At 43.5% G+C, this 14,494-nt stretch overlaps 1 protein-coding gene across 1 annotated transcript in view; it reads left to right on the top strand.

Annotated features, from left to right (window-relative positions):
• Positions 1-14,494, top strand: part of IQCA1 (IQ motif containing with AAA domain 1) — a 112,493-nt gene that overhangs the window by 80,081 nt on the left and 17,918 nt on the right. The window contains exons 12-15 of the mRNA XM_055813204.1: positions 1,158-1,219; positions 3,997-4,079; positions 6,908-7,015; positions 10,450-10,649. Of these exons, the coding sequence (XP_055669179.1) occupies positions 1,158-1,219; positions 3,997-4,079; positions 6,908-7,015; positions 10,450-10,649 (453 nt within the window). The remainder of the gene's footprint in view (positions 1-1,157; positions 1,220-3,996; positions 4,080-6,907; positions 7,016-10,449; positions 10,650-14,494) is intronic.

Here is a 14,494-nt window from a genome sequence, read left to right as displayed (position 1 = left end):
CTGTGTAAATAGTTGCACTGAAGTAATTCTAAAGTGCTTTGCAGGACTGAATTATGGACACCAGTGGTGGGCACCAATATGGATAATGATGCCCTCTGCACTACTAATTATCCCTAACCGTATGTATGGCTTGTGAGTTGCCGCTAATGGAGAGCCCTGACTTTACTGATTCACATCTTTCTTATCTATGTTTTCCATTGTTTTTTCACAGTACGTAAGAAAACTAGCCACACAAGCCAAAATCTTCCCATAGTGAAAGTGTGATAAAAATACCCAGAGAAGAGCAGGTTGCGTTTTTCTGACCTCTTCAGACTTCTTCCCCAAGGCATTAGGAAAGAGGAGGCAGAAGGATAGATACCTAATGGTTAGGAGGCTAGCTGCAGGCTCCGGAGCATGGGGTTCAGGTCCTGGTCCGGCTATGAGCACCCTGCATGACCCTCAGGGAAGCTGCTTATATATTTTATCCCAAATAGAGGGTGGGGAGGGAAGCATGAACAGTCTCTGGAGCAGTCACTTGGACCCCACACCCTTTTCCTTCCTGCTTCTTTCTTGGGTAAGGGCCACATCCCCTCAACCACAGTCATGCTCCAAAAGGAAGGAGAGGCCCAAGTTTTCTCTTGGAGCACATAACCCTGGAATTCTATTGGATGCACCCTTCCCTGGGAGGAGCGGGGCCAATCGCTTTAAAGTACGGTGCTCTTGGGCACTCGGGGGAGGTGTGGGGGGGTTTGTGTGCAACTGTCCCAGTCAGGTATGCAGACTCCTGAGCAGCTGCATTCTAGAAAGAAGCAGCAGCCACCAGGTCACTTCACGCAGAGTCCAGTTCAAGAGCACTTGCCACAGGATCTGCATGAGACTTGTAGGTTGGACACAGCTTCTCAGCCCAGGGGTGCTTCACCTCTCCCATGCCTTGGTGAGGTACTTACAAACCGGAACATCTCCTGTGCTTTTAGAGATGGGAGCAAGACTCCCTTTCCCTCAGGACATTCAAAGATAAGATTTCTCCCTTTGGATTCCTTCAGGAACAATGTCCACACAAACATTGAAATGCTTGCTGTTCTGGCCCTCACTTTATACTTCAATACATTCATATATATAGATATATATGTATCTCTGTGCTCAGATCACTAATTCCTGCCTGTTTTTATGGTCCTTAGAAAAAAAAGACAACCACGAGGAAAAAGATAACAGAGATGGAAGAAGATCTAACTCCTGACAGGTAAAGAAAGGACCTGCTTACCCAATATTCAATGAGACAGCGTTCTTTTTGCATTAGTTATGTTATTAACCCTTTTAGGTTTTGATTAAACAAGGAGCATCTCAATGCTGCTACTCTTACCAGGATCAGGAGCCCTACAAGACATAAAACCTCTTTGCTAAGAACTATAGATATCCATAAAAAGCTTAGATGATAAAAAAAAGTCTTTTACAAACTCGCAGCACATACATTTTATCCAAAACCTGTTTTGCATTCCCAGTGATCACTACAACCTTCTCACTGCACCCCCCCGACTGATGGCTTCGCAGCACCACAGATAGTAGGGCAACAAAACACGGCTTTAACAGCACACAGCACAGACCTTGTTTTTCCTCCCATCTTCAACACCACGTACAAATTAAGGATCCCCGTTCTGCAGCACGGCACCACTAGGGCCAGTCTCTGTTAACTTTAGTCAGGTTAATTCCAGTATGCAAAGATAGGCACATGTAACATTTAGCAGGATATTGGCCCTGTTTGCCTCTTTCCCATCCTTTCTGCAGGTGCAGAAGCACCTGAAAGTTTTGTTGACTATCAGATTTTCCATCCCAGCTGAAGCCTGATAAGGGAGGCTGCAGACAGGCCCCTGTACCCTATAAATCACCCTTCATGCCTGAGGTATAACGTACATATCGTAAATCAGTCTTATCTATCAATAAGAGTTCTGGCAGACCTGGCAATTTCTTGTGTACCCTTGCTCTTTTAAATACCCTTATTTGGAGGATTTGAAAGGATTTCTTCTTTCGATATTACATTTTTAGCAAGCTCATGATGTATTCACTGATAATCCAGCCATTTTTCACCTGTACACATAACAAACACCTACGCAGAGATAATCACCACTGGGACCTGCTGACCCAGCAGTGGTGCAGGGCCGGAGCAGACCCAGCTCCCAAGAGAGCAGGGCTGGAGAACAGCATGACAAGAATCACGCTCAATCACTGCGGGGGGAAGCACATGGGAATCACCCCACAAATCCATTTTGTACAAGACATGCACGGCAAGACCTGGACTAGATCATTTGGGTGCCAGCACTACACTATCAGTCAGTGATCTCTTTACCCACTTTAAAAAAAACCTCTCCAAGCAAATATTTAAAATAAGTGTCAGGGATTATAACAGAACATGACCTCTCTTACAAGAGCAGCATGCCAAAGTCTAACAAGAATGCATATATTCTGTGCTATTAAAATTACCTTTGCACATACCTGCTTTATATATAAACTCAATATAAAACACAGCCATTTAAGACACAAGCTTTTTAATAGCTGGCTTTTAAATCAGAGTTTACGTGGCATTTTGGCTCCATGCTTTGCTCTTCCCTGCTGAGCAGGGAAGGAGAAAGCATTTCAGAAATAACCAAGAGAAGCTCAGGTTCCTCTCTGTTTTGGCATGGTGGAAGGGGCACAGGGGGCCTTAGTCAACAAAGACTGATCATATCACACTTACTTGGAGGAGAACTCAGGGCATGCATCATTAAGCTTGCACAGTAAAAGTAAGACTGGAAAAGTAAAAGTCATGCTCCCAACAGAACTGTCAGGTTACTCCCATTCTACCTTCTGCTTGCTTTATGATGCATACTCAACATGAAAACCACCGAGAATAAAAGCAAGAGTCAGAGTGGCAAAATCAACATTGTTGAAGGTGCATTAAATTTTGTATTTGCTTATTACTACTCCTATATTAATTGTGCCACTAGCACTGCTTAAACATAAAACTTCCCAGCTGAAATGGAAAAATGCTGCAGACCTCAAGTTATACATGTAGTTTTATTAGTCAACTGAGAGTCACTATTAAATTTTTTTACTGTAGCCATACCAGAATATCCCATTTAAGACAGGTGACAAAGACAAGAAAAGCTCGGGTATTGAAGGAAGAGAATGTGAACAGTGCAAATGGTGAAGGACCTAGAAAGATTTGAATCAGTATTGTTTCCCCGAACTACACAACAGGAACATCCAACAGGCTTATTCATTTTGTGTAATCCTTGAAGCAGCATCAAACCAAGAATGTCATTAAAAGTAATACTTGGATAGAACTCCAAAAGAGAGAGTGTGGAGAACATCCACACCGATAGAAAGCCCAGTAGAAGCGTAAGCATGTTAAATCCTCAGTTACTGGGGACTATTTCCAGCCACTAATGGAGATAGGAAGAAAACATTCCACTGGAGAAATTACACCCATTTCCACTGCACATTTTTATCCCAGTCCTTTGGCCAGCACGACCCTAGCACTGCAGGAGGCAGGCCACTGGTTGCTCTGATCAAGTCATTCCCAGTATGTTCCTGATGAGATGAGGCTGTCTATTGCAAACAGAATAAATTCCAAGAAGAATTAATTAATTACTACTAATTGGAGAGCTAAATGAATAGGTATAGTAGTGTTAGGATTGCTATTATTGTATAATTTAAAAATAATTTCCCAGTAATTGATATTAATGAATGAGTCTATTACACAAGTCATAACTGATCTTGCATCACCTGGCAATGGGTAATGGAATCCATGTGAGAGGGAGCCACGCACCGTGTGAGGCAGTGAAAGACATTCCTTGCTGTAACGCAGAAAGCTGTACTTATTGATTTCATATTGATGGCACTAATCACCTTTACCTCTGAGCTGCAAAATACATTTATAAAGCTGAGAAGACATAAATAACACTTAAGCTAGTTCAGTTATTGAAGGACTGAGCTTTTGCTTAAAATGCCCTAGAATTTCTGAATGATTTTTCTCGTCCATAGGACCATCGATTCTCTGTACAGGGAACTAGTGGAAGAAGGATTACTAATAAAAGCCAAGTCCGTGAATCTCTCCGATTATGTTGGTAAAGTACATGTTTTACAGCTACTATGGTGTTTAATCTAACCAAACCTCCAGCCATTCAGTGTTCGCTGACCCCTATTTCCAGTCAAGAGCAAGTTCAAGAGTAATTACACGTTCAGGACTTTCAAAATTGAATATCTAGAGCCACACATGCAAATAAAGTCTGTTTCTGCAGCGTGCTTAGTACTTTCCACTTCTGGTACCGAAACCAGGGCCTGTTTGTAAAGCTGGCGCTTAGCTCCAAGCGCTAACACCTGGAAGCCTTGAATGTTTCTGGACATCACAAGTCAGCCTGAGGTGGGACCAGGACATCCTTTAAGGAGCACTGACCAGGCAGTGCAAGTCTATCAGACACTGGGTCATAATCAGCCTAGAATATTTCCCAGAGAACAGTAAAAGTCATGCCTTTAGCATTTGTTTATTCAGCAGAGAAGACTCACCCCCTTACCTCCACCTCCCTGACCGCCCGTGAACTTGAGCAGTGCTTTGAGGCATAGCCAGCCCTTGGTTTGAGTAGGATGTGTCTGTCTAGTTCTGCATTTGGCAGTCCTCTCGCCTAGTTCCTGTTAGCCTGCAGCTGCAGTCAGACACGCTTGCCCATGCTCTACACATTAAAAAACCCCAAACTCACCCCACTTGCAGGCTCCACAGGGGTCTGCCACCACCTCCAAAAGCATTTGGTGACATACAGTAAAACCCCAGCAACCTTAGCAGCAAAACCCTCAAGATTCAGTTGTTTCAAAGGCCTCCACCGTTTGAATTTGCAGACATCCAGAGGCCACAATGCCACCGACTGTTGGTGCAGTATGTATCCAAGCCAGAAAAGCTGGATTCTTGTACATGACCTCTAAATGCCACATTTATATAAACTCTTAGGTGCACCAGTTACTGCCTTCAGAGTCTCTTCCCACTCTGTTGAAGACTGAATTAACAAGTATTCCACTAATTTTATGCTCAAAAAATCATGAGGTAATGGAAGATTTTCATTATTCCTTCATTTACCCAGCCAGTACCATCAAGGTCACTTTTGTCCCACAGACATTCCACAGCACAGATGCTTTTAAAGCACACATTAGCCAGTGGCTAATAGTTAACAGCTGGTAACATCAAACTTGCAAACAGGCTGAGATGGCTTTGGGCCATCTTCCCTTGACCCAAGGTTTGAAGCCTTGACTCCTCTGCAGCACAGAGCCACACCAGGGCTGCTCCAAGCTGCACCAGCAATACTCACTTCCCAGCAGCAGAAGATGCTGGGCACAGAAATGCAGAGCCTGGCAATACACACCTGGCTGCCTACACCCCTGCCAGGTCACCGGCAGGTCCCAGCACGGATTGCTGGCCCATACAGACCAGGCAGTGGCCCAGACTGTCAAGGCCAGCTCTTTCCCACTCAGAACCATCATGCTTCTTGGGCTGCCAAACAAGATACAGTAGGTATTTAAAGCTGGCCTAGGATCTGGACCTAACCTTTTGTTGGGTTTTGGTTTTTTTTTTTTTTAATCCACAAAAATTCCCTTCAAGGGTCCAAGGACACAGTCAAAGCCTGCAGAAAAACAAGTGCTCATCTGCTCAGCTCTTACAGGGCTGAAGCCTAAGGAAGGTCACTTACTCCCAGTTCCTGGGAAAAGGACAAAGAGTGGAATTGTGCTACACAGCGAGTAAAGGCACTGAAACGTCCCCCCTCTATGACAAACCGACATCACTGAACTAATTTTCTTGGTGACCTTATCTAAATTAGTCAGAGAATATCCACTGTGATTTATGTTCAGTTGCAATTAAACCCTTTGATGCCTTCTAATTAAATCTGTGAAGATTAATTCCTATCCAGTTCTTTTGATTTCTCCTTAAATAAAAGATAAAACCTGAAATGAATTTTATCCTTCAGAGGGGAGGGGGCAGTTGCATGAGAGCTTGTCTGTCTTTTTGCCCCCACATCACAACACCACTTTCTCTCTTAACCATTGCTAATTTACCTCTGCTCCAGAGATCTTTACTGCTTTCCCTTTTTTCTCTCCAATAAAACATAATATACTATTATTTTTCAATAGTATTCACCATAACAGCATGTAGTTTATGCTAAAAAATAATCGTTGACTACATCATCACAACTAGTTTTCCAGCTTGTGGCCCATCCTTCTGGTTCTTTCTTCTCCAGCACGCCTAGTGCACGGACTTTGACAGGGCAGGCAATGTGATTATGGCTCTGCAACAAGAGCTAAGACAAGATTAGATTGTGTCAGTTCGTGTCAGGGATTTTTTGTTTTCTTGAGTTGTTTTGTGGAAGCTTTTTGCACGAAGGAGCAAACTGCAAAGCAAAGACCCCCCCCAAAATTAGCTGACGCAAACGTCTTAACATAGCAAGAAGCTGAGATGTGATGCAGCCAGGGGAAAGGTTGTTAAAATCTCTTTTCCCCCCTTTTTGAAATTCTTCTGATAGAGCATCATTCACTGGGATTCCAGCCCTGCAAAATCCCAAATCTAGAAATCCTTTGCCAGCAGCGTGATTTATGGTGCTACTAATGATTCTTCTCCACAAAGTTTCTTTAAAAGGTTACTGGAGACAGACTGCTCTGCTGAACGCCTTCTGCCGTCTGGAGGGGAAAGCCCACAACGTGTTTAACTTCATTTTCCTTTGCAGTTCACCTTTCAGATTTCTCAGGGCCACATTCCACAACAATATTGCCCCGCTTGAGTCCCTGTCCCTTGACAGTACTGGGTTTGCGGAGAGCATGTAATATTGGTATTCTATGGTAGTTTTTCAGTATTTGAGTTATGCATTTTATAACAATGCCGTGTCACATTTATTAAGCCTACGCTTCCTCCCTACAGGCGAGTACAGCTACCTGGGGACCACACTTCGTCAGGTAGATATAGAGCCAATGCCCTCTCTCGCAGATGTCAGACAGCTAATAGCGCTGTATGGAATATTGCCATTAGGTAAGAGCACAGCAAAAATTACTAGAGGGCAGAATACGATGGCTTTGCTTCCTGTCAGTAACATGTGCTTTTACTGGCTTTGACAGGGCTTGATTAATCGTAATCTAAAGCATTTTGCAGTATAATTGTTTTTCAATTAAGTCTTCTGAGTGAAGACCATATCATTTTAATAGTGCATAAAGGAGCTTGCACATACTATTGTCAGGTATTGCGTTTCCATACCATCTCTGTTTGCATGTTAACAGTTTGTGAATGGCAGCACATAAAAGGAAATCACTTGGGAAAGATAATAGCTAAAACAAGCTCCAGTGATCAAAATTAATCAAGTTAAGGGAAGGGCTAAGGTTGCAATTTACCTTTTACAAGCTGGCTAATGTTACTCAGTACTAAACAATGCAATCGTTTAAGGAATTAGTCTGAATACATTTTGTACATCAGAGAGAACATTTTTAAACGCCCTTGCAGCTTTAATGCCAGACTTAACCAATATCTAACAAGGCTGTGCTGGGTCGGGTTGTTTGCTTTTAATGTAAAAATCTATCCCATATTTTACTTGGGAATGGCATTGAGCCAAACTGTGGTGATTGCAAGAAATGCCTGTCTCGAGGGCCTCTACTCATACTTCGCTTGCATCCTTTTCCATTCCTGATTGGATTTGGGGGAGATTTTAACTAGGCACATGCTCCCCCAGGCTCTGTCGTTGTCTGCTGATCCCCTTTACAGGGCAAAATAGCTGACAGCTCCCAGCCTCCCTCTCTGGCAAATGGAGCAAAGCTGACACAGAGCTGCTGCTTTTTCCTCCCCTTTGCGAGCCTTCCAGAAAGACCGGTGCTCAGGCTGCTCTGTACGTACACACTCTGTGGCTCTCTCCGTGCACCTCCTGCCTCCTCTGTCCCCAAAGCAGGCTCGATACACTGTAGAGAGCTCAGTGTGCTCATGCACAAGTCTGCTGCGTTCAGGTTTTGGGTGGAGAAGAGTGCTCCTGCTGCCCTATAGCTCAGTCTGCAGTCAGGTTATCAAAGAGGATGCTAGCAGCACCCCTGCCTTCAGCCTAGATGGGGCTCTTCCCATCTAAACCACGCTCAAGGTAGTTTTGGATAAACCCTCACCAGAGGATTGCAAGTCTGCCCACAATCACCTGAGAAAGCTCAGCAGTTACCACGTTGCAGTCAGTGCAGGCAGGGATATTTCACATATTGGATAGCTCCTCCAAAGTTACGTTTTAATACCACCTAATCCAGTGAAATTGAGCCCCAAGACACACCCCCAAGGCAGGGGGAAAGAGGACCCATAAATTTTCTGCCATTTATACAATTGGCAAAAATTCTAGGGAGAAGAGACCCTTGACTAGCTGAACAAACAAAAAGCATTTGCAGTAGCAGTTTGAAAAATGCCTTTGAGTAAAAAAAGAAATATTACACGAACCACAAAAAAGGCACAGGAACAGTTTCACCTTTTGGGTAATACATTATTTTTACTTAATTGGTTTACTTAATTTACTTATTTTACTTAATTGGTCTCAAAACAGTTAATCATTATGTTATTGTGTATGCATAGGAGTGAAAGTTTTTCTCAAAATAGTCACCTGATGGTAAGGAAAGCTCCAGCTTAAATGGCATCGAGGAAATTATAAGCAGCTGAAAGGAGAAATAATAGTAGAAGATATACTTCATCTTTAACCACAGAGGAGTCTGCTGCTCCCCTCATAATAAATCTATGTGTAATAGTAATAAATTGGTATGGAACGACCAAATATTAATAAAGCCTGGGTGGCTGACAACTTCACTACATCCTGCACAGTGCTGAAATAATGGCATTCATCTTCACACTCGGTTCATTGTCATTTATTTGGGACATTAAACCATTAGGACACAGGTAGGCAGCCTGATTAGATTTGTTTTTAAATACCATTCTTACCTAGCTGTCCCCTTAAATCAGAGAACTTTTCCAGGCTAAGCCACAGGCACCTCAGCAGCCTGTCACCTTCAGGGCCAGTTTCCCCCAGCTGGTCCCATAGGCTGGTAGACACTGGTCTCTGAGACCGTCAGAAGTAACAGGATGCTCTCACAGATTTTCAAGTCTGGCTTCCTAACAGCTACCACTACTGACACAAGACATTTTCAGGCATTGAGGCAGTGATGTTACTGCACTTAGCAGCGGATACGGATAAAGCGTTTGACATTTCCTGCTACTTCCACCTCTGGAGCTTCACCTGTACCTAATTCATACAGTGACAGAGCTGCAGGGAAGACAAGTTCTATCACCATCAACCACCTGAATCTGTGTGTGGTTCTGTTTTCACAACGCAGGCGTTTCTGCTAGGCTTTCCCAGGTGATGGATCATATTTCTTGCAGCCCAGAATGAATTTACCTGGAGCAGCCATCGAGACAGATTTAGAAATGCTGAGCAGTCATTGCTGCTGGCAGAGCAAGCGAAGCATAGCAACCCTGGCATTTGCTCACCTGAATAAAATGAAGCGAACAGAATAGGATCCTCCTCCTGCTAGCAGATATCTCATACCTGCTCTGCAACGTGCAGCTGCCATGTTCAGGACTGGGGAACGACACCAGCTCCTCCGCAGATGAGCTAAAACCACACTTGGCAGCTGGGCTTGGAGAGAATATCAGCAGCGGAGGATTTTGGTGTACAGCTAGCCTGAGTGACAGACAGCCAGAGTCTTCACTGCTCACTGAAAAACAATAACATTTAAGAGGAAAAATTACCCCAAAAAGGGAAGGGTAGGCAGAGGTTAAAGGAGAGAAAACAAAACATCTGGTAACATCTGCTTTCAAAATCACTGACAAACAGCTCCAACAGATAGTCCCATTAGTTTGTTTTCTTTAAAGATGGGGAAGCTGGAAGTTGTCATTTCAGACAGCAGGAGGAAGGCATTCTGCTAGCCTTACATGCAGCAGGAGCCTATGCCCTTGTCCAGTGGCGGAAAGTGACAGCCTGCTCCGACAGCTAATGCCAAACCTGAAGCCACAGGTACATCTGTAACTGACAGCTGGGGGAGCTGACAGCTGCTGCGTGACTGAAGGCAAGCGTCCTTGTGCAGGGCACCAGGCTCAGCCGTGCACACAGCCACCAGCAGCAGTTCTACTTCGAGATGCTTAGCTCGTATCAGTCCTCAAAGATTTACCAAGGAATTACCATTCTTTCAGCTCACCTAGGTGTGGAGTTGAAGTTTGCCCAGCAGAAGGTACAAATAAAGGTGGCTGAGTTTTGCTGCAGACAGGGATGTTAACTCAAACGTGCCAGGGGCATACCTCTGGTTTTACAGTATGGAACTCAAGAGCACTTGTGCCATATTAAGGAAACGATTAATTCACATATATTATTTACAGTGAAGAAAAAAGAAGGAAGAATCATTCTGTAACCTTTATAGCAGACTTAAATGAAAGCAATAATAGTGCCACATGACTTTTTACAGGTTCCCAGACAGTCCACGAGAAGGCTCCTTTGGTGAAAGCCTTATTACTAGCTGGACCCGCTGGGGTTGGAAAGAAAATGTTGGTCCATGCCATCTGCACTGAAACAGGAGCCAACCTCTTCAACTTATCTGCTTCCAACATTGCCAGGAAGTATCCAGGCAAGAGTGGCTTGCAAATGATGCTTCACAAGGTTCTCAAGGTACTGTGCTTCGTGTACTTCTCTACAAAGCTGGTTCAGTTAATCATATCTTTGGTGGAACAAATAGGGACTTGTAGTTCCTCCATACCAAGGAACATACACACTAATCGTGCGAGACCAAAGCTGCCCAAGGTCCAAAGGATGGCCAGCCTAATTTGAAACTCCCTCCCTGCTTTTGAGTTTTCAAAACCACTTGCTGACAGCCAGTGTGTGCACCACTGCAGAGAATTTAATGCCCCTTGAGAAATCACTCATAGTAGCCATATTTTTCACATTAACATTTGTGCAAGCTTTGCATTACCTTGAATGTTAAAAGCATCATAGATAAAGAAAATTCTGTTCTTTGTTTATATGCACATCAGTCAGGAATGTTTGCCACGCAGCATTTAATCAGATGCTAGGCTGGGGGTGGTCAAAAATTTCCTCTCTGGGGCTGTTCTAAAACAGCTCTCCCCTCTACTGCTCTCTGTTTACCTATCAGCAAGCTTTTCAAAAGAGGGGATCCTGGTTCAGGATTACATTAACAGAAATGTATGAGAAGTCTGGAAATTAAAGAAGGCATATGAGCTGTGAAGAACATTTCCCAAATCCTCTTCAGAAAAAAAAGAAAAAAAAAAAAGAAAGAAAGACTATCCTGGCAGAATTTCTTCCACATTCTAAGTCCTCAGCATTTCTGCTAAGGAAGGAAGCCGGTAAACATTTCCAGACGAAATACTCATAGAAAGAAAAAGCACACCGTGTACACTAGAAAAAGCCAAATACAATATTTTTCCAGTGCCAGAGGCCTACTAAAGGACTGAATTCAAATTGGCTTTCCCTAGGATTTATCAGATGTATGTTATTAAATCCAGTATTATAGCAGGCTTTGTGACAGGTGCCACCAACCCCAGAAAGGACTGGTTTCACCATTAAAACTAAAGCAATCCCCAAGGACCCCACTCCTTGCTGGTCAGAGCAGCGCCTAAGGAAAAGCAACTGGTGCTGGGACCACGCACCCTTGATGCCATAACACTAACACTGGGTCTGGCACACCCCCCCCCGACACAAGCTAGTGCCGTTAGGCTGAGCTAACCCTCCCTCTCCTGCTTCCGCTCTGCACATTTCACCCTTCTGGGTTTCTCTGCCCTCATCAATTGCAAAGCACACGGCTGGCTGCAGGCACAGCACAGACCACCCTTGCCATCATTTAGACTCTGCTAGAGCACAAGGCCTTTAAAAACACAGGAGAAAGGCAGCCTTTTCACTCCTATAGAAGGTTCCAGCTGAAGATATTAAGATTTTTTTTTTTGTATACATGCATCCATATAATATGTACACTAACTGGCACATACATAAAATTGTTTGCATATCTGTATACATTATATATGCAAGTATATATACATACATTAGGTAAAGTCTAAATATAGGTATAGAAAAATTTACCTTTTTCCACATCAAGACCAAACGGGAACATTAGCCAACACCTCCCCCAAAATTACAGTGAGCAGTCCAAGCTTACTTCTCTACCATAGCTGTCACAGAAGCAGCAACAACACTTGGGTGAACCTTCATGAGTTACCAGGATCGAAGTAGCTTGCAGTCAATCACATGAAATAAGGACTGTCCAGGCACTTGCTTATCAAAAGGTGACTTGTTCCAACTGCAACAGCAGTACTGCTTCAAACTCTCCTCCTTTCACCACCGAGCAAATACCACAGAGTATCTCTAAAGGAACGTATCATCTGCATGCTCATTTCTGTGCAGACTTATATCGACATAGCACCAGCTACGTCTTAGCATCATTCAAATCAATTATGTTCAGTTTCCATCCCTAATCCCTTCAGTTGTTTCACCTCTCCCTGCCACCTTCTGTCCCTGTGGCAGAGTCACTAATTTGTCAATCTGCTGAATACTTCGACTCAGATTCTGTAGGTTCTCAGAGCCAGGCTGGAAGCAGTCCTCCATCTACATAGGCTCTCACCTCTGCTGTTAGAATCCCTCTTTTTTTTTTTGTTTCCTCGACAATGCCAAATGTGTCTGGATTTCCCTGTCTCTGGGAACTCTCAAGTCCCTGCCACAGCTGTCTGCTCCATTTGTCCTGCCATCAGTTGCTACTTCTTTACAACACCCAGCGGTCCCACACACACACCTGGGATGGAGTAACTCCATCCAACAGCACAAGGAGGTCCAAGGTGTAGCCCACCAAGTAGGCAGCAGCTTTGCAGGGGAGGACTGGGTGTTCTTAACGACAGCAAGCTGAACACAATTTAACAGGGTGTCCATAGAGCAAAAAGTCAGACAAATTCTGGCCTATATCATCAACAGTATAGCCAACTTCTCAAAGCAATTAAGTGCCAAATAGCAGGGGATAATTAAGAGACCACAACTGCGTCCACTGTTGGGCTAGCCTGTTACAAGACAGGCACTGACAAACCAGCAGGTCCAGTGGAGAGCCGGGAAGGTAAAGGGGGCTAGAGTGTGTGAGGTAAGCTGAGCAAACCCAGTTGTTCCAGCCTAAGGGAAGGCTGGAGTAAGAGGAGGTCCAACTACTGTTTTCATGGGCTTCGTGGGATAATGCAGAGAAACGAGTCAGACTTTTCCCAGACGTGCACAGCAACGGACACAAATTGCAGCAAGGGAAATTGTTTATATGTTCAGGAACAAGTTTCACAAGGAATCAAAGGGTAAGGAATCTTTTACAGCCCCGTTTGCGGGAATCTACTGTTACCCAAGCTGAAGCAAAACACAAGAGCAACACATACTGAAAAATTCCTTGACAAGAGGAAGCTGAGTATTGGTATTTGCACCCCCCAAAACAGCTTATTTTTCACCATGGTAAAAAAAAAAAGTCTGGTGTAAACATATTTGGATTATTTTAAGACTACAATATATGGTGGTACATATAGCAGACAAGCCATGAAAGCAAGTGGTATCTTGTATTCACAGCTCTCAATCTACTGAGACATAGTCCACCTTGGTAAAGCATCTTGCATGCAGGGGAAAAAGTTTGCCTCCTCTCCATAATCAGACACTTCTGTTGATTTTTTTTTTAATTTTTTGTTTGGGGGGTTTTGGGGTTTTTTGGGTTTGGTTGTTTTTTTTTTCCAAACAGCAACTGTGACTGTTGTCAAGCAAGCTTTCTACTCCAGCTTTTCAGAAGTGTCTTTCTATAGAGTTAGTCAAGCAGAATACAGACCTACCACTTATAGTTTTAAGTGAATGACAGGAAACATGACATTTCTTTTTCTTTTATCTTACAATCCATGTAACCATTGTTCAACACCGAGATTTACTAAATATGAATTAATGGTGCTCTGTGATAAAGGTGAAGTAACCTTGCACTTTTGATTATCTATCACATCTGCAAACAACAGAGTTTCTGTAATGAAAGGAAACACTGGAGAGCATAAAATGACCGTCAGGAAACTTTCGATCCATAACTGAGTGTTGGCTGCTGGCAGTTGTTTCATGGGAGACACCCTAAACAAGTGAATAGCACTGGGAAAAATGAAACCCTAATTTATTTCAGATGGAAAAGCCAAGTTCTTTTATTTTGGGGAGGAGACTTGTGAGAGACATACCAGCCCTGATCTAACGTGAGGCTTGCGTATTCCTCAAAGCAGGCATTTTACATATCATGTGGAGGAAATGACTTCTCATACCAGAACATGAAAACACCAACATTTCAATCTGCTATTCAAAGGAAATGTATGACAGATTAATACCAAATAGGAAAGCCATTGAAAGAAGCTGCAAACACCAAAAGCTCAAGTACTTGTGTTCTCCATAAAGGCACAGCAAAGCCTGCCAGGTCAGCTGCACTTTGGAATGAAAAAAAAAAGAGGATCTGTCTCCAATATAGAAGC

The sequence above is a fragment of the Falco peregrinus genome, chromosome 8 (genome assembly GCF_023634155.1).
Source record: "Falco peregrinus isolate bFalPer1 chromosome 8, bFalPer1.pri, whole genome shotgun sequence".
Taxonomy (NCBI): domain Eukaryota; kingdom Metazoa; phylum Chordata; class Aves; order Falconiformes; family Falconidae; genus Falco; species Falco peregrinus.
Note: the sequence above shows the minus strand (reverse complement) of the source record. Positions and strands in the feature narration are given on the sequence as shown.